General features: G+C 46.0%; 2 protein-coding genes across 13 annotated transcripts in view; one reads left to right on the forward strand and one right to left on the reverse strand.

Annotated features, from left to right (window-relative positions):
- The window catches only part of fgl1 (fibrinogen-like 1), an 18,609-nt gene extending 13,329 nt beyond the window's left edge, over positions 1-5,280 (reverse strand). Inside the window, exons 1-7 of one of the 4 annotated variants that reach the window (XM_064345063.1) lie at positions 5,241-5,280; positions 3,595-3,648; positions 2,333-2,415; positions 1,507-1,678; positions 1,154-1,313; positions 880-977; positions 572-660 (exon numbers count right to left, since the gene is read on the reverse strand). In XM_064345063.1, coding sequence (XP_064201133.1) covers positions 572-660; positions 880-977; positions 1,154-1,313; positions 1,507-1,678; positions 2,333-2,415; positions 3,595-3,648; positions 5,241-5,277 — 693 coding nt within the window. In that variant the 5' untranslated portion in view covers positions 5,278-5,280. The other 3 variants (XM_064345065.1, XM_064345064.1, XM_064345066.1) reach the window with 3 other exon arrangements.
- The window catches only part of LOC135260011 (pericentriolar material 1 protein-like), a 26,685-nt gene continuing 12,212 nt past the window's right edge, over positions 3,585-18,057 (forward strand). For 3 of the 9 annotated variants that reach the window (XM_064345052.1, XM_064345050.1, XM_064345047.1), the window contains exons 1-22: positions 5,669-5,783; positions 6,012-6,257; positions 6,583-6,855; positions 7,090-7,260; positions 7,871-7,987; positions 8,336-8,494; positions 9,179-9,356; positions 9,835-9,944; positions 10,339-10,552; positions 11,415-11,559; positions 11,838-12,026; positions 12,343-12,494; positions 12,912-13,159; positions 13,393-13,529; positions 13,833-13,962; positions 14,045-14,161; positions 14,253-14,551; positions 15,204-15,386; positions 16,010-16,250; positions 16,785-16,930; positions 17,083-17,252; positions 17,819-17,993. In XM_064345052.1, the coding sequence (XP_064201122.1) occupies positions 5,685-5,783; positions 6,012-6,257; positions 6,583-6,855; positions 7,090-7,260; positions 7,871-7,987; positions 8,336-8,494; positions 9,179-9,356; positions 9,835-9,944; positions 10,339-10,552; positions 11,415-11,559; positions 11,838-12,026; positions 12,343-12,494; positions 12,912-13,159; positions 13,393-13,529; positions 13,833-13,962; positions 14,045-14,161; positions 14,253-14,551; positions 15,204-15,386; positions 16,010-16,250; positions 16,785-16,930; positions 17,083-17,252; positions 17,819-17,993 (3,899 nt within the window). In that variant the 5' untranslated portion in view covers positions 5,669-5,684. Of the gene's footprint in view, positions 3,778-3,940; positions 4,199-5,668; positions 5,784-6,011; positions 6,258-6,582; positions 6,856-7,089; positions 7,261-7,870; positions 7,988-8,335; positions 8,495-9,178; positions 9,357-9,834; positions 9,945-10,338; positions 10,553-11,414; positions 11,560-11,837; positions 12,027-12,342; positions 12,495-12,911; positions 13,160-13,392; positions 13,530-13,832; positions 13,963-14,044; positions 14,162-14,252; positions 14,552-15,203; positions 15,387-16,009; positions 16,251-16,784; positions 16,931-17,082; positions 17,253-17,818; positions 17,994-18,057 lie in introns of those variants that run through there. The other 6 variants (XM_064345051.1, XM_064345055.1, XM_064345048.1 and 3 more) reach the window with 5 other exon arrangements.

An 18,057-nucleotide genomic window follows, 5' to 3' on the forward strand; every position in this document is an offset into this window, starting at 1 on the left:
AGCCGCTAATATCAAAGGAGCGAAACAAGCTGGGGCTACACCCCTCGGGTACAGATTAATAATTCAAATTCAACGACATGTTGCTGTTCAAGCCACGTTTCCTTTATAAAACTTATACCAAACTAGGCAGGATTTTGAACCCATAATAAAACCACTTTAAAAACAAGGTTTCTGTACAAGGCTAACTGTACCCCACTTTTGAAATATGTCTAAATGAAGCCCAATGAACTAGTATTTAATTACAGATCGTAGTGTTTAGTTAGTTCAGATCATAATCAACTTTGCAAAAAAATACTTTGCAACTTATAATGCAGTTCTATCAATTTCTGCCAACAACAATATTTTATTTTAATTCACCTTTGAACTGTTCCTAGGTTTAAATATTGACCATAGTGAGGGATATCCAAGCAAAATTATGTATGTGCTGTGTGTAATATGATGGCTTTTCTATTTTCTGTGGTAAATTGTTAATTAACTGTGGGGACCACCCAAACTCAAACAGTGCCTTGACAAGTAGATCCACCTAGTGGCCTAGAGGGGTACTGAACTATATTCTTCCTATAGCTCATACCTCTTCACTGGCAACTTTGAAACTTCTGTACACTGCATAGCGTTGATTATCATCAAAGTCTGCCATGTTGACTCTGAGCTCGTAATCACCTTTAAGTAAAGGACAAGCAGATGTGACATTTATTATTAATAGAAAACCATTACCATCATAGACATTTCCATCTCATCCTTTTCTACAGTTTGATTGCTGTATGATAGTTATGTGGTCTACAATACCCTTATACCTTTTTTTGTGAAATTTGTCAATTTATCTAATGCTATACAATACAAGAAATGATTACTGATTGTACAGTAACACATTGTTCTTACCTTGTGAAGTTAAATAATGCAAGTTATCGTTTCCTAACCAGAATTCTCCACTGTTAGACTGCATGTTTCCGAAGCCTTTCTTATAATCAGCCCAATCCCTACAAGGGAGGAAACAGAGAATAAAACTGACAGCTGATGCCATTACAAACACTGTTATTATATTTATGTTGACATATAGTACTGAGTTTCTTTCACATTTAAGCTCCAAAGACATGAAACTCTAAAGGGTGCAAAACCTTTTCTGCCATATAAAAAAAGCCTTAATTCTGCTCACCGATCAAAGCGCTCGCTCCCGTCAGATCGCCTTTGAAAGACGGTCCAGCCCCCTCCATCGCTCATGTCACAGTACACTTTAATCTTCGAGGGGGCATGCAGTGGTTTGATCATGTAAAACCCGCTTGCTTTGTTCCCATCGTTGTAGATCTGAGCACAGTCTGAACGAGACAACACCCTTTAGCAACAAAACGCATGTTTGTACCATAAATGCCACAGTAAAAAACCTTTTCAGCCCAGCACAGTGCACTGCAATAAGTGGGATTTTTTTTCTTCACATCGACTAAAGATGTTTGTGTAAGTACACCTGTCAGTCATGCGCTGGCGCTCCGTACAGAAGAGGAAAGTGCTCACCTGCGTAGTCCTTCAGCTCGCCCAGGTCGACCAGGCTGTCCTCGCTGAGGGACGCCTCTGCCTGGCGGCTGCGGAGCTGCTCGATGAGCTCCTGCTGCCTCAGCGCACGGCTCTCCAGTGCCCTCAGCTGGGAGCGCAGCCTGGTCGTCTCCTGCTGGCATTCATCTGGCGCCTGTCCGCACAGATATACAAACAAACACACACACACACACACACACACACACACACACATGCACAGACACACTCACAGAAACACAAACACACACACGCATAGCACACAAACGTACACATACACAAGCACATAATTCACACACGTGGACACACATACATGTACATGTGCATACATACATTACATGGATGAAGACATACATGCACACACATGCATTAATTATTAATTATTTAAGTATAACAATTATGCAAATAATAACAACCAAAATGAAAAATACCAGATTCAGAAAAAAAAAAACGATTTGGTTCTAAAAAAAAACATCATGAGTTTTTCATGCAATACTGGTGGCTAAATTTTCAAACTTTATGAAAATTACTCTATGAACATACTGTATCAAGTCCCTAAAAGCAATAGAAATAATAAAAAAGAAATTCTATATAATGGTAACAATCATTACATGTGAGAAATGAGATAATTATTGTGATGGAAATACATTTCATGATAAGAACATGTGCCATGGTAAAAATGTCTTCCCCACCTATACAATATTAATTACATGACAGTTCAGATATTATGTTGAAGATATATGTATGAATTAATAAAAATGGCATTCCATAAACACAATTAGAGGGATACCATTTTACTGCAAGCTCTTACCGAAACTGAAGAATCCACAATGAAAACAAGTCCAAAGATAAGCAGCCTCAGTCCCAATATATCAGTCATTCCCATGATAAATACTGCTACAAAAATCAGCCAATTAAAAATAGAATTCACTCAGCCTTTTTGGTGCTTATTTTACTGTCTTCGACACAGATGTATAAGGCAACATGAAGTGAGCAGCTACAACATGAAGCGAGCAGGCACATCAAGGGAAATTCTCTTTGTTCCAATCCGTTCTGGACATCTCACCTCCCTTAAATCTGGTGGTGTTTGGCAGTCTGGTCATGAGTCACAAGAGAAAAATGCTCATATGGGTCTGATAAAATCAGGCCTGTAAACATCTTCTAAACAGTGAGGGCCAAATGACTATGATAATCCTCCAGAGCTGACCATTCACATTCCTGAATGGGGGGGGGGGGGAATTATTGTCATTGACATTAGTTTGAAATCAACCATCTTACTATAGCTTACACATTTTCTCATGTTAAGTTCCCCATTTCAGACTGTCTGTACTTCTGAGCAGAGCTTTTATGGATGCTTCAAAACCTTATAAGCATGGATAATGCATTGCAGACAAAACCCTTTTGGGTAAAATCTAGACAAGCATGTGTGAAGCAACCTTTAAAACCATACCACACTGAGCATTTGCATCCGTTTGGTGAGTCTACCCTGTTTCCAATGTTATTTTAAAAGACATCACATAGGATAGCAATATTTTTATATGAATTATGACATTGTGAACCAATGTGCAGTAGTGTATAGCCTTGTTCTTGGGAAATTCAAATGTTGGCTCTAGAATAGGTTTTTCTCCCATTTATTCAAAATTACAGAATAAATATCCATTAAAATGCAACAATTTTGTGTTTGGCGAATACCCAGGCATAGACATCCCCACATAAACATACGATCATGCTTTGGCACCGAGTGAACAGGACAGTGCAAAAAAAATAAAAATAAATAAAACTTAGCTAACGCCTCAACGCAACTTGGACCAAATCCAGGAAACAACTTTATGTCTGACATTTTTCATGTTCCGTCTGAATTTCCACCTTATGAATCCGAAAGATGAAGGCAGAACTTTTTTCAAATGTATTTTGCTCAATTTTATGCAGTTTTGTAAAGTGTACATATAGTGCAAATAGATTCAGTTTCATAATAACTCAACAGCGTCTTACAACGACGCGGACAGTGTGTGTTACTGTTAGCTACATGTTAGTAGCTAGTAACTATTGGTAACGGGATATCTTTCCGCCTACTTGCTTGTTTGGCAGGAATGATGGCCGCCGACGAAATACTGGTCTTGAAGACATCTACAAAGAAGGCATTGAATAGATCATATTAAGACGTATTTATACAATATATCTTATGGACAAAGTTACAGTAAAGTTTCAACATTGATGATCCCTGGCGGTAGCGTCAATCGTTTGATAATATCTCAGGTAACAACGTTAGCTAGTTGCTACCTTGCGTTAGCTGGCAGTCAATCTTTGTTTTGGAGAGGAACTAGCTAGCTCGTACCACGTCAGTTTTTGCAAGTGCAAATGTTTCGGTACATGATAGCTAATAATATGTTTAATTACAGCTGGGTATTTAGATAGACAGTGGCTTGCCTAGTTGGTGTTGAGACACAAATGTCATACGACATATATCTAGTTAGCCTGCTGGCTGAAATATTACAGATTGCTTGCTTGTATAGGCATGCCGCTGTTCATGGACGAGCTGACAGTTTTGAGCCTTGAACTAGGCTCATTCAAGAACGCATTAGCTATACACACCAGTTAGTGCTAGCAACTAAACCAGTCGTTAATTATGTATTGCCAGCTAACGTTATTTTTAACTACGCCGGCTAGCCTGACTAACGTAAGCTAAGTGGCTTGGGCCTTATTTTGTATCTTTGTGCATGTTACCATGGCTTTGTATAACCATTTAGCTTGCGCTATCAATGCCGTATCTACCAGCAAGCTGGTCTCTCATGACTATCGATGTAGCAGCTGATTAGGCCAGTGTATTAGACTAGCATATTCTAGCTGTCTTGCCAACTAGGTAGCCTAAGGTGTTCTGTACATTGTAAAGTATTAGCTACCTAGCACTAATGTAATTTTGTGCTATTCTTTTATTAGCAATATAGCTGGATAAATAATAGAGCTTGGTAATCTAACACGTTAACTTTTGAGGTGGTCTTATTTTGACGAAAATAAAGTCACAGCGTAACTGTTACCGTTGACGTTTGATATACGACTGTTTGCAAGTTACACACTGGTCAACTATCCATTAACTTTTTTAGTGTTAGCTTTGCTAGCTGCAACTTGGAGCGGGAGCCAAAATGGCTAGATACAAAGCCAGTCGCTCAGCGAGACAATTTAGCTAACGTTACATTAATCAGCTACTATGTCTAATATTAATGGATATCTATATTAATTGTTGGAGCTGTTTTCTATTCTGTTTACTGTGAAAGAAAACTAACATTTGATGGCTAAGTTAGTCGCCGATGTGCCGAAAGCACTAATACTACTAACAGCCAGCAAGCTACCGTCAAACTTAACGTGATGTCATAGACTATCTAGCTAACGCTAACAAGCAAACGCCGCGGTTCTAAGCGCGGCAAATTAATATGTATTCAAACTTTGTTGACGTTAGTTTTTTTGGTAACTAGCCACATTAGGGTGGAATACGTCCACTCGTCGTCAACTAAAGAAAGGCTTTCTTGGTCGCAACAGGAAACCAAGTTAGGTTAACGTTGACTTTTAAGAGTTCGTAGTAATTAATCTCTGTAAATTGGACAGTATTTTGACGTGCTTTGCAGTGGTGCTTAACGACGTCAGAGCGCGCCCCTTTAACGTAAAGTTTACGAAAGGACAGCATTCAACTTCCGTTTCAAATGGGTAGACCAGTGGTAACCAACCCTGTTTCTGGAGATATACCGTCATGTAGGTATTCATTCCAACCCAAACAAAGCACACCTCATTCAGCAGCCAGGTATCTCACGGAGCTCGTAATTAGTGGAGTCAGGTGTGCCAAATTATGGGTGGAATGAAAACCTACTGGACGATAGATCTTCAGGAACAGGGATTGGACAAATAGGAAGACAAGTAGCGATTGAATCCCATCCTGAAATAAATATTTGTAAATTGTAAATAACACTTGAAATGTCATCCACTGTCTATAAGAGAACGACTCAAACTTGGTCCTAAGTTGCCCTGTGTGCTGTCTTTTGGAAAATGCGTACAAAAATAATTGTACAACTTTTATGATTCTGAATGGATTATGAATTCAAGTTGATGTATTCTGTCTGTATGAATGCTTCCCTTTGAACACTTTTGTTTCCGTTAGGTTACGGATTGTCAGGATGGCTACAGGTGGGCCACCATTTGACTGTGCTGATGAACAAGAGCTGCCTAACTGGACCGTCGGGAATGGAAGTCTGGAAGACAGATTAAACAATATGGTGGGTTGAAATTTTAAGATAAAAAAATTAGTTTTGACCTGTCTAAATGAAGGAGAGAATGACCTTTTGCAGTATTCTGGAAATTAAAACTTTCCTTTCGGATTTATGTTGTCAGCTGTGTTTACTGATATGCAAAGAGGCAGTATAGGTTACATTTATGGATTTCTTCTTTGTCTTTTATTATCAATGTTAAAAGTATGTTTTTTTTTCTGTCTTACCCCCTTTTAGGACTGGGATGTTCCACAGAAGAAAGCCAATCGATCATCGGAGAAAAACAAGAAAAAGTTTAGCACGGTGGTCGAAAGTCGGCTGACCAATGACATCTCCCCTGAGTCCACCCCGGGGGCGGGGCGCAGACGAGCTCGCACCCCCCACTCGTATCCACAAACAAAGTACACCTCCCAAATGTCTGTCCCAGAACAGGCTGAGCTCGACAGGCTGAAGCAGAGGATAAACTTCACTGATTTGGATGAGGTAAGTAAACACAGGCTGGGGTGCCACCAGGAATTTTGGGCTCCATGAAAAGATCTCACATTTAGGCCGCACCTCCCCAGAATATTATGTCCAAATATTTTTTGAGGGCCCCTATCAGTCAGGGCCCTTACAATCGTCCCACCCCATCAAGCCCCCCCCTCCCCCCGCCCTTTACGGCACTCCTGAACTTGGGTGCTCATGGTATTGGAGCAAAGAGAATTATAAACGTTCTAACCACTTCCGATTGATTCTGATTAACACTAAATGTGATGTTTGATGTGTGTAATGTTTTTTTTAATTCATGTAATCTTCTTGTTTCTTACAGAGGAGCATTGGAAGCGATTCTCAAGGCCGGGTCACCGCTGCAAATAACCAGCGGCAGGTCTCGGAAAACAAAAAGGCCTTTAATTTTCTCCCACTGCACGTCAACACTAATAAAAGCAGAGAGCTAGCTGCTGCAGCGGGCGGTGAAGACTCTAAAAAGCAGGGTGCCGGTAGAGACATCTTTTCCGGCGTCCCACGCAAGGATGCTCTGCATGGTGAATGGGCGTCTCTGTTTGAGGACGGAACCGGAGAGCCAGGCATCGACAGCAGCCAGGTAACTTTTTTTAGAGTTGTGTTTGAAGCTTCTTAAGGATTAGCGTATCGTACAGAATCACGAGGGGTTTTGTGGCTACTTTGCCGGCATAGCTGTATGATTGCGTGTATGGATGTTTGTGTCGCTTTGTGTGCATTCTGGGAATTGTAGTGATTTGCGCATTAACTGCAGACTGTCCCTTGGTGTGGTGTTCTAATGGGCCGTGTCTGTGCTGTGCCGTATGCTTTCTCCCAGGTTGTCAGCAGGCTTGTGCAGATTAGGGAGTATATTTCCATGGCCTGCTGCATGCGAGACGATCTGGTGGAAAAAAACGATATCCCAGCCAATGTTGAGCATTTAACACAGCTAATAGACCATCTGAAGGAGCAGGAGAAATCCTGCTTGAAATTTCTGCAGAAGTTGTTGGTTAGTATAATTCCTTTGACATTATGGATCATGGACCTGAGGGCATTGCCTTCCACAGTGGCTCATGTTCAGCTGCTAACCCTTACTTATCACAAGCTGCTTGCCTGCTAAAGCAAATTATCTGGAAGCGAAAGTGTTTGTGTTACATAATTTGCTTTCAGGTCATTTTGGCTCAGCTGATTTTTAAAAACGTGTACGCTTATGGTAAATGGTAAAGTTGAAAAGCAGTGGCTCTACTTAGACTGTTTTCCACTGGTGTTGCCTTCGGTTCCTGTTACGTTAAGGGCAGTGATCCTTTTAGTGTGAACTGCTTTGCACAGAATGAATTTGACAATCTGTCACTTGGGCCTTGCCTTAAGTTTTTACCTGCGCTGACTTTGTTCCGATGAACTGCCTTGAGTCAGCCGCGTTCCTCTCACCCCTCCTGCGATGCAAGTCACTTCTGATAAAGTTTCCGGGAATTTAGAGCTGCTGAATCCACTTCTTTGCACCTGTGGTTTATGATATTCAAATCGTGTCGATTACCTGCTGTGCTAACACTTGTCACCTTGCGCACCCGCATGCTGGTGATTAATGAACTTAAAACCCGTCCTGTCAACAAACCCCGCAGGCGAGAGAGAACGACGAAGACGACATCCGCACCATCGACTCGGCGGTTGGCTCCGGCTCTGTCGCGGAGAGCACGTCTCTGAACATAGAGGTGCATTCTGGGGCCTCAGACACCACGGTAAGTAAAATAACGGCATCCTCGCCTTTGCACGGTCATGTAGATCATTAACCCTTTCTGTTAAATTTATGGTACAGCAAATGTGGTGAGTGATTCAAAGTGTGGTGTACAAATATTCATGTGTCCAACATTGGAGATGCTGTTGAGAACTTCAACTCGTAACTGCAGAAAACATGCAGTTGCACTCTTAAAATCAAGTGAAGATTCAGGTTTTGTGTTATTTGACCTACCTTCAGGTTTTACAGTTAATGTACAGTAAGCCTCCTAACACTGTTTTAGCGGTTGAAGTGTTAATGACTCAGTGGCTGTCCCTTTGATCTAATCCCAATTTGCCCGAACTTGCCGAAGGAGGTGTCTCGCACTGCGAGATATCGACCCCGCATTGAGGACAATCTAGGGAAGTCCGCGACCCCAGAGCAGGGTACACTCTATGGTGTTACTGCAGCAGCCGCCCTCGGTGCCGAGGGGGCGTGGCCTGATAGGAATGTTAGCCAGCGTCTCGCAAAGGTACCTCCATACCCTGCGCCCGGCCCTTGTTCAGCCGATCTCTGCTCTCTTTTTTCAGTTGCTCCTCTCCCTCCATGCAGCACGTGCAGATCCCCCCCCCCCCCCTGCAGCACCCGCCGGAGCGGGGAGGGGCGTGGGCCGTTTGAGCTGCGTTAGCCTCTCGCTTCTCCGTTCCGCCTCCCAGCTTTCCCTTCAGGGTTCTGAAACCGGAGAGGTCGATCATTAAAAAGCTTGCCCTGCCGGCGCTTCCATTGTCGCCCTTTGCCGCCATCATATTCAATGAATATTTTTTTTGCTGTGCTGCAGATGAACTCATAAACATTTCCATATTGATTCAATGGCTGTGTCAATCTGCTAAATTCATTAAAAGATCCAATGGACCCATTGCTGATTTATTCATAAATTGGTCTGTGATTTAATGATCGGGTCATTAGGAAAACATTTAAGAAAATGGCTTTTTTTTAATGAAGATGCTTAAAAATCTTTTTGATTTTGCCCATGAGAAGAACATTAGATCTGTCCAAATTCCCGTAATATTCACAAAGGAAAAAAAAGAAAGGAAAAAAACTCCTCCGCCTAAACTTCACTGTCATTAGTCTGTGTGTTTGAATCTGGCGTGTCTGCTGGCCCCGCCCTCCCCTTGTGACACGCCCCCCTGGTGACACGCCCCCTGCTGGTTCACAGGGGCGAGACCCGCACGGCGAGGCCAGGGAGGAGCTGGAGAACCTGCGCAAGCAGCACGACCTGCTGAAGAGGATGCTGCAGCAGCAGGAGCAGCTGCGGGCGCTGCAGGGCCGGCAGGCTGCGCTGCTGGCCATGCAGCAGAAGGCCGAGCAGGCCATCGCCGTCATGGACGACACCGGTGAGCCGCTTCCGGAACGTTCCAGGGTTAACACGCAGGCCGGAGGAACGAGGAGGCCTGCAATCCATACGTGTTGCAAGTGTTAGGCGTGCGTGATCTAGAACAGGGGTGTGTCTGTTTCTGGATGGCACGCCCACTTCTGCTCTTGATTATTTAATGAGCCCAGTTCTTTATGTGCTCTGACAGCAAAATTTTTCTTGACAAGCTCAGGAATTACAGCGAAAGACTGCTCTTATGTCCTGATGCCAGACCTTTTACAGTGGTCTATTCTAGTGAGCCAACAGTGATGCATTTAGCTGATTGGTTATTTGAGCCACGGTAGTCAGTGGAGGTTTCATGATACTAAGAGGCTGTTCGGCCCATCTAGTCTCGTTGTTTGAATTCTCACTGTCTTAGGGTAAGTTATTGGTAGATTGTTATGCTTGGTTCAGTGAGTGATATTGTGTGTGTTTTGTGTGTTGTGTCTTCCTTTGTGTAGTCGTGACTGAGACTACAGGCAGTGTGTCTGGAATCAGCATCACCTCTGAGCTAAACGAGGAGCTGAATGACTTAATTCAGCGTTTCCACAACCAGCTTCACGACTCGCAGGTAGAACGTTCGTTTTTTTTTTTACTAATCACACAATACTATGGTGGGATTATTGAAAAGAAACCCGGCACTGAAATTTTACATTTTAATACAGATTGCATTAACAGAGTTTAAATACCAGAGGGGTATGTTTGTGCATTACATTGCACTTTTACAGAAATGTGTGATTATCTGAAAATTATGTGGCCTGGCAACTTGCAGGCAGAAGAGAGAGGAGAGAGTGGGGGTGGGGGGGGGTTGGGGTGTTTTCATTAGGGTTGATGCATTGGAATTGCTTGATTTCAGTTGTACCTGCTGGCTCAGTTATAAGTAATTACCCTTGAGCTCGCTCAGTCTGCTGTGAGCTGGTGTATCAGGCGTGTCCTCAGGAAGTGCTTTCTGCTGTGACGCGCAGACGAAGGCGGTCCCTGACAACAGGAGGCAGGCGCAGAGTCTGTCACTCACCAGGGAGGTGTCCAGTAGCAGGAACCCTCCTGGCGGTGACCCCGCCTCCCTCCCCTGCGCCCAGCTCACCAAGCTCCAGGAGCTCCAGGACAAGAAGCAGACCGTGGACAAAATCCTGGCAGAGCTCCGCATGCTGAGGGACCACGCTTTATACAAACACCCCTGTGAGTGCAGACACACTTTAAACTACAACTCCTGTGAGTGCAGACACACTTTAAACTACAACTCCTGTGAGTGCAGACACACTTTAAACTACAACTCCTGTGAGTGCAGTCACACTTTAAACTACAACTCCTGTGAGTGCAGTCACACGTTAAACTATAACTCCTGTGAGTGCAGTCACACTTTAAACTACAACTCCTGTGAGTGCAGTCACACGTTAAACTATAACTCCTGTGAGTGCAGTCACACTTTAAACTACAACTCCTGTGAGTGCAGTCACACTTTAAACTACAACTCTTGTGAGTGCAGTCACACGTTAAACTACAACTCCTGTGAGTGCAGTCACACTTTAAACTACAACTCCTGTGAGTGCCGTCACACGTTAAACTACAACTTTCATGGTCTTTGAAAATGTTTCTATCAGAAGTCATGGTGAGTGATAAAATATCCTGCTGTCCTTTCAAGTACAGCAAGTAAAATAAATCCCATCCCTCTTTTTGCCACAAACATAGTGTCACATACTATCAAGTACTGATTTATTGGCGTGGTTGTAATGCTAATGCAGGCATTTGTCTGGTTTGTGTATTCATTCCTCTGCTGAAATTCATTAGCTGCTGGAGAGTGAAGATTGTGCCTTTGTATAGACACTAAATGCTTTGAAAGTAATGTGCTTCAAGGTGTAGTTATGTCTTGAGATTACTAAAGTAGTCTTATTACCCAATATACCCCTGACTAATACAACAAAGATACAACCTTTTAAGTCATACATTTAGCGTTGAAACTGATTTATCAGTGAACCGTGTCTGAGAGTGCACAGGAAGTGTACATGCGATTTGACTGTGAACCCTGTGTCTGGTCCCTCAGGTCAGTCAGCCCAGGCCCCCTCCCAGAGAAGTGGCTCTGGTGCAGCCGCCAGCAGATCCGCCAACGGGCGTGGCGCCCCAAGACCGGACCCCGCCGCCCCCCAGCACGGCCCCGAAACGGACGGCAACCCGGCCCAGAAACTCAAGTACAGAACCCCCCCCCCCATTTCACTCGCAGGAAAAAAATAAAACGACTTTGTTCTCCTTTCCTGTCCGCGTGGATGAAACTGCCACGTGAACCTTTCCTTTAACCCTTTAAGCTGTGAGGTCACAAATATGTAATTAGAATGTTCTTAATTGAACAGTCACTACTGGTGACTGAAAGCAGTGGAGTTCTAGAACACTGACTTCCAAAGCATTCCAAAAGACCTTCTCTTCAAAGGCTTAAGCAGTGTGCTAAACGTGGATTGTGATTGTCCTGTAGGAAGCTGAAGGAGGTTCATAAGAGGCTGAACGAGCTGAGGGAGCTGGTGCATTACTACGAGCAGACCTCCGACATGATGGTGGACACGGTCAACGAGAACGTCAAGGACGAGGAGACCGAGGACGACTCCATCTTCGAGCCCATGTTTGACTCCGAGCAGGAGAATCTGGAACCCGTCACAAATATAAGGTCAGTCCCTATAAAAACGCACGAGTACCGACGGGCAAGAGAAGTGAACTTGGCATCGCTGAAGGCAGTTTCCCAGAAAGACCTTGTGCAATCTGAGAAGCATCGGTGCTTTGAAATGGCTTTGTGTTCCTCTGTGTGTGCGCGTGCAGCTAGCGTACGGCTAACACGTGCTGCACACATGGCTGAGTGAGTGTGGGAGGGCCTGGGATCAGAATGTGCACATGCCCAGCCCTGCGTTTGTTCTGCATCATAAAAGACCATTTTTCACCGTTCTGTCACCCCGCGCCATAAGCATTTTTTTTTCTTCCCTTCCCAGAAACCCGCAGCGTCCGGGAAACTGGACGGACATGAACAGTCTGACCGGCGCCCACGGCAACGGTAACCAAGACGGGCGGCTGAACACCAACCGCGAGATTAACAACCGCTCGGCAGCCAACCTCAGGAGCTTCAATATCCCGTCCGCCATAGGTACCCCTGTCTGTGGACACTGTGCACACGCGTATATATCACATTAGACTGGATGATTTATTCTAATGCTTTGACTGTTCATTGCTTAAATGTTGAGCGGAGATGATGTACCATAAAAAGTTAGTGCGTTTGCGACTGAATTTAGGGTTTAGCACTCTTGGTCCATAAAAGGGGAAGTATTTTCCACAGCAAGCATAACGTTCAGGGACGATGCACACAGAATATAGTAATAGGACACAGGCATCTTAGTAACATACAGTGAAGAGGTCATAAAACCCTGGTGATATAAAACCCTTATATTGTCATTAGTGACCTCTGCTGCAGTGTTTGTTAAGGAACCGTATTTCAGACGGTAGGAATGAACGCTTAGATGAGTCAGTTGACCGCAGTGGCGGGGATTTTGACACTTTGACACAGAGCGGCGGTACGACCGGGGGGGCCGCTCCCGCGGGGGGGCGGAGGCCGAGAGCAGCGAGGAGGAGGGAGCGGAGAGCGAGGAGCGCCCCCGGGGGCAGAGGAGGCCCGGGGGGGGCGGGAGTGGGAGCTCCGGGGACAGCCGGAGGAGCAGCAGGGAGGAGGACCCGGAGTTCCTGCAGAAGGTGGAGCGGCTGCGCTCCGCCAAGGAGAAGCTCCGCCACCTGCAGCAGCTGGTCGCCATGGTGCAGGTGAGCCGGGGTCGCGACCTCTGAGCGCGCACGGCGCCATTTACTGGCGCACGGTAATCTCAGTATAAAATGAGCACTAGGAAGGCTAACGTTAGCCATATTACTGAATGTAGGGGAGCTTGGTGGTTCACATATCCCATGGTTGTGTGCCCATGTAATGTGGTTTGTGAAAATGGATCGGTGGTGTAGCCAGCGGTGGCTTGTTGACGGTGAGGAATTATGGGTATTTTCAGAGTGATGACACGGACGAGACCACGGCTAACGCCTCCAGCGTTGCCGAGGATGAGGACGGTGTGAACCAGCGGCCCAACAACACGAGAGCCGCTGGCTCCAAACCGCAGAAAGACCTGGCTCTGACGGAAAAAGAAAGGTACAAAACAATGCTGGCAGAAAAGGCCATTAAAGGTTATGTGATGTGTTTGTTGAATGTGATACGTGTGCTGTATGTGATGTGTGTCCTGTATATAATGTGTGTGTTGTATGTGATATGTGTGTGTTGTATATAATGCATGTGCTGTATGTATTGTGTGTGCTGTATATAATGGGTGTTGTGTGTTTTGTATGTAATGTGTGTGCTGTATATAATGGGTGTGCTGTATGTGATGTGCTCGGTGTATATAATGGGTGTTGTGTGTTTTGTATGTAATGCATGTACTGGGGACGCTCTGTACAGAGAGAAGTTCTATGAATCCAAGCTGAAGCAGCAGCAGCAGGAGCTGAAGCACCTGCACGACGAGCGCCAGCGTCTGATGGACATCAAGGGCGAGATCCAGGACCTGCACTGGGCGTGCTCCGACCTGCAGGTACGTCCCCCTGATCTGTCCCCTGGCCCTGTCCCCCAGCGCGTCACCGCGTCTGAACCCCGGCTCCTCCTGTCCTTCCCAGAATCCCGCGCCCACGAGCCAGGCCCCCGCCGCCACGTCCACTCCCGCCGCCAACGCCCGCGGAGCCGCTCTGAACCGCACCGTGGAGCCCACCGCCACCGCCGCCCCCGACAACCAGGTACGCCCCCCACCCCCACCCACCCAGTGCCACTCATGACCCTGCGGCGAGGCACGTCTCTAAACCCACCCTCCCTCCCCCCCCCTCACAGCTGTGGGCCGAGATGCACAGGCACCAGATCCTGCGGGAGCACCTCAGGCAGAGAAGGAAGCACCTCGAGTCTCTGATGGAGGAGCACCAGAGGCGCAGCGTCCTGAGCGAACCCCCCCAGGAGGAGCACCAGAGATGCAGTGTCCTCAGCGACCCCCCCCAGGAGGAGCACCACAGACGCCACGTCCTGAGCGACCCCCCCATGGAGGAGCACCAGAGACGCAGCGTCCTCAACGAACCCCCCCAGGAAGGCCCAGGGCCCACACAGCAGGCCCCCCAGCGCCCTGCCACCGATGAGAGGTCGGCCCCTGAGTCATTACCAATGCCTAATCGCACCTTACACCAGGACACTGGTCTCCGATGACAACAAGGGCTTCGGTTTCCTTTGATTGACCTCTCGGGTTGTCTCGGTCATGGGTTGTAGTTCTGCTGCGCTCTCTATCTCATAGAAGCCAGTGATCAACATTCACTTTGCATTTGGAAGACGAGTGGATGTGCATGCGCTTTATTTCATTGTATACGGGGCTGTGCACTTGCCCTTTAAATGATCATATTTCCTGAAAATGGACACTAAGACCTTCACCATAATATCACTGTTAAATTTAATATGCCTGGAGGCCTCCTGAAACATTTGGGTTTGGGTGAAAAGTATGCCGAGGACGTCACAATAATGTTGCGGAAAATTTAATGTTCCTTACCTTTAATAAGCTGGCTATTCTTATTGAAAGCAAAATAAGTTAATACACTGATGGAATGATTATTAGATTTAAAATTTTATTAATTGTTTAATGAAAAAGAAGTACTCCTGTACTGTGATGTACACAAAACAATCACTAACTAGTCCCTGCTCCTCATAAAATGCTGTTGTACAGCGAGAAATTATGACGCCCAAAAACTAACTGCTGATAGGTTAGTGTGTGTATGACGGACAGCCTTTGAAATGCTCCTATAGGATGATGGCTGCATGGGGCGGGTCCTCACCGGGTATGCTTGATGAGTATGAAGATGACGTCATGATGGGGGTGGAGCCTGGGCTGGAGGAAGAGGAGGAAGCGGACTCGAGCTCCAGTGAAGAACTTCCTTCGTACTCCAGCCGGAAGCGCAGGTCTCTCAGTACGAGGAAATCACAAGACCGGTATGTGTCTACCACACCTTCACCTAGTCATACACCACTACCACACCTTCACTTACAGGGGAATTTGTATTCTGCTACCACACATTCACTTTCAGGAGAACTCAACCGAAAAGTCCTCATTTTATACCGTATGCTCCGTCTTACTCTCAGAATAATTGGTATTTTATATTTCAAAACCGGCAAATCTGTCATCTGTCTGAAAAACTTATTTTTCATTTGGGTGAATGAATTGGAATTGGAATTCAGAAGTGTAACGAGAACTCGTTTATAGCTTTCTTTGTTTTTCATAAGACACCATCACAGTGTTAAAGACCTGAAATGCAGCCTCCACTAGGTTTCCCCAATGCATGCATTCTCTGCTGGCTTTATACCTGACTTAATCCCTGGATGACATCATTGTTTAGGGTGGGGCTCTGTACACTTTCTTTGTATTATGTATTATGTATTATGTGGCACCATAGAAATGAGGTGGACGCATTCCTCTTCTAGGCAAGGATCAACACGCTAATCCGTGATTCTATGGTTGCGTTTGCGCATTAAGTTTGTGCTGTTCTCGTTGGAAGAGCAGTCACGGGTGCTGTACAGTACGTACGAGCGAACGGTGTTTCCGCTGACCCCCCCAGGTCCCTGCAGACCTCGAACCCGCGCTCGGCGAGCAGGAGCGACCGGCCCTCCCCCAGGTCCCAGCAGGAGCAGCGGAGCATGAGCAGGAGCATGAGCAGGAGGCGCCAGGAGAACCCGCGCTGGGCCTCGGAGCTCTCCTTCCTGGAGGAGAAACAGCACTGGCAGGAGCAGATCGCGCGGCTGCAGAAGCAGCTGGACTTCAGCACCTCCGTGTGCCAGACGCTCATGCAGGACCAGCAGGTGCACTCCCCTACAGAGCAGAATTTAGAAGAAACTAAATAAACAATCTATAAATATTCCATTTACCTTAAGAAATAAAGTCACAGAAATTTCATTTGGAGATTCCTGAATTACCAGTTATTAATATACTTGTTTCAAGTTAAACATAATTTTTGTTACTAGTTTTCTTAGAAACTCATCATGTACTACTGAATAAAAATGTGTCTGTTTAATGCTTAAATGCCCACGCCCCAGCTGAACATGAGTTGTGCATCTTGAATTCTTGCAGCGTAGAATGTGTTTGAGCCTTCAGGCCTGAGTGTGCTTCTGAAAGGCCGTCTCTTTGCTTTTGATTTACTCTATGTACAGTAATGTCATTGGGGTTTTGAGTGTGTAAATAAGGGAGAGGCTAAATTCTCTCAGGCACTGTCCTGTTTCTGAACAGAGTCTCTGTTTCTCTCTCAGACACACTGTCCTGTTTCTGAACGGCTGTCTCCGTTTCTCTCTCAGACACACTGTCCTGTTTCTGAACGGCTGTCTCTGTTTCTCTCTCAGGCGCTGTCCTACATCCTCCCCTCGCTGATGACCGCCCCCTACAGTATGTTGCCGGGCAACGTCGGGTCTCCGCAGGTGCACGTCGTTATGCACCAGCTCAACCAGTGCTACGCGCAGTTGGCATGGCAACAGAGCAACGTTCAGAGGTGAAACGCCTTTTACGGGCTCCCGAAGGGCACCGTGGGTATTATACGGGTTTTTACGACCGGATGCTTATGTATTATAATATTTCCATCTTTGGCACAAATCAGATCTGCTCGGTACGAGGGGATAAAGTAACGGCGCGTGTTATTTACAGATTGAAACAGGTGCTGAACGATCTGCAGCGGCAGCAGCAGCAGCAATCACAGCCGGCGGAGCAAAGCACAAATCAGGAGCCCAGCCCCGCCTTCTCCCCCCTCGCTTCCCCCCCCCCATTAAATACCATCAACCTGCCGGGGCTCGGAAACTGCTCCTATCTGTCTCCTGGTATGTACCTCTGAGGAAGCGCTGCTTCAGTGTGAGAAAAGACTCAGCGACGATTCCAAAAAGTAGAGGGGACGGGAAAAAAATGTATAGAATACATCCATAAAATATCCACCCTTACCATTTTTTAGGATTTGTAAAGATTACATATTTATTCTTACTATTACTGAAAAATGCTGAGTGCTGATGTCTTTGGAATTTTGTTACAGAATTATTTAATTCCATCTGTACATCTGTTTTTAACCCAAGGTAGAACACAGTCCATTTCTATTTAACCCTTTAATGTGCAAGGTCACAAATATGTGATTAGAATGTTCTTAAGCTGAACATTCTGATGATGATGTCACAGTCACTACCGGTAACTGAAAGCAGTGGAGTTGTAGAACGCTGATTTAGAATTTTGAAGAAGCATTCCAAACGAGCTGCTCTTCAGAGGGTTGGAACGGTAGCCTGCGTGCTTGTGAATTGACTGGTTCAGAGTGATGCTGCAGTTCCTGTGTGAGATGTTCCTGGCTGTGGCTGAGCCTGGTTGGCTCTGTCTCTAAACTGGCACATCCCTCTCTCCTCAGGGTTCAGTTACAGCCCCCTGTTCCCCCCGGGCGTGGGGGAGTTCTACCAGAACCTCGGGGCCCAGGACAGCGGCTCGCCACGGCCGGGCGATCCCGGCGGCTCCGCCTCCGCCACGCCCGAGGGCGTCGGCTTCCCGCAGCCTTTCGAGAGCTGGTCCGCCGGCGGGGACAAGCGGTGCGAACCACGTCTGCACGCGCTCAGTAATGCGCACGTTACACCGCGTCAGTGCTAGCGCTGC

This window comes from Anguilla rostrata, chromosome 7 (assembly GCF_018555375.3).
Source record: "Anguilla rostrata isolate EN2019 chromosome 7, ASM1855537v3, whole genome shotgun sequence".
Taxonomy (NCBI): domain Eukaryota; kingdom Metazoa; phylum Chordata; class Actinopteri; order Anguilliformes; family Anguillidae; genus Anguilla; species Anguilla rostrata.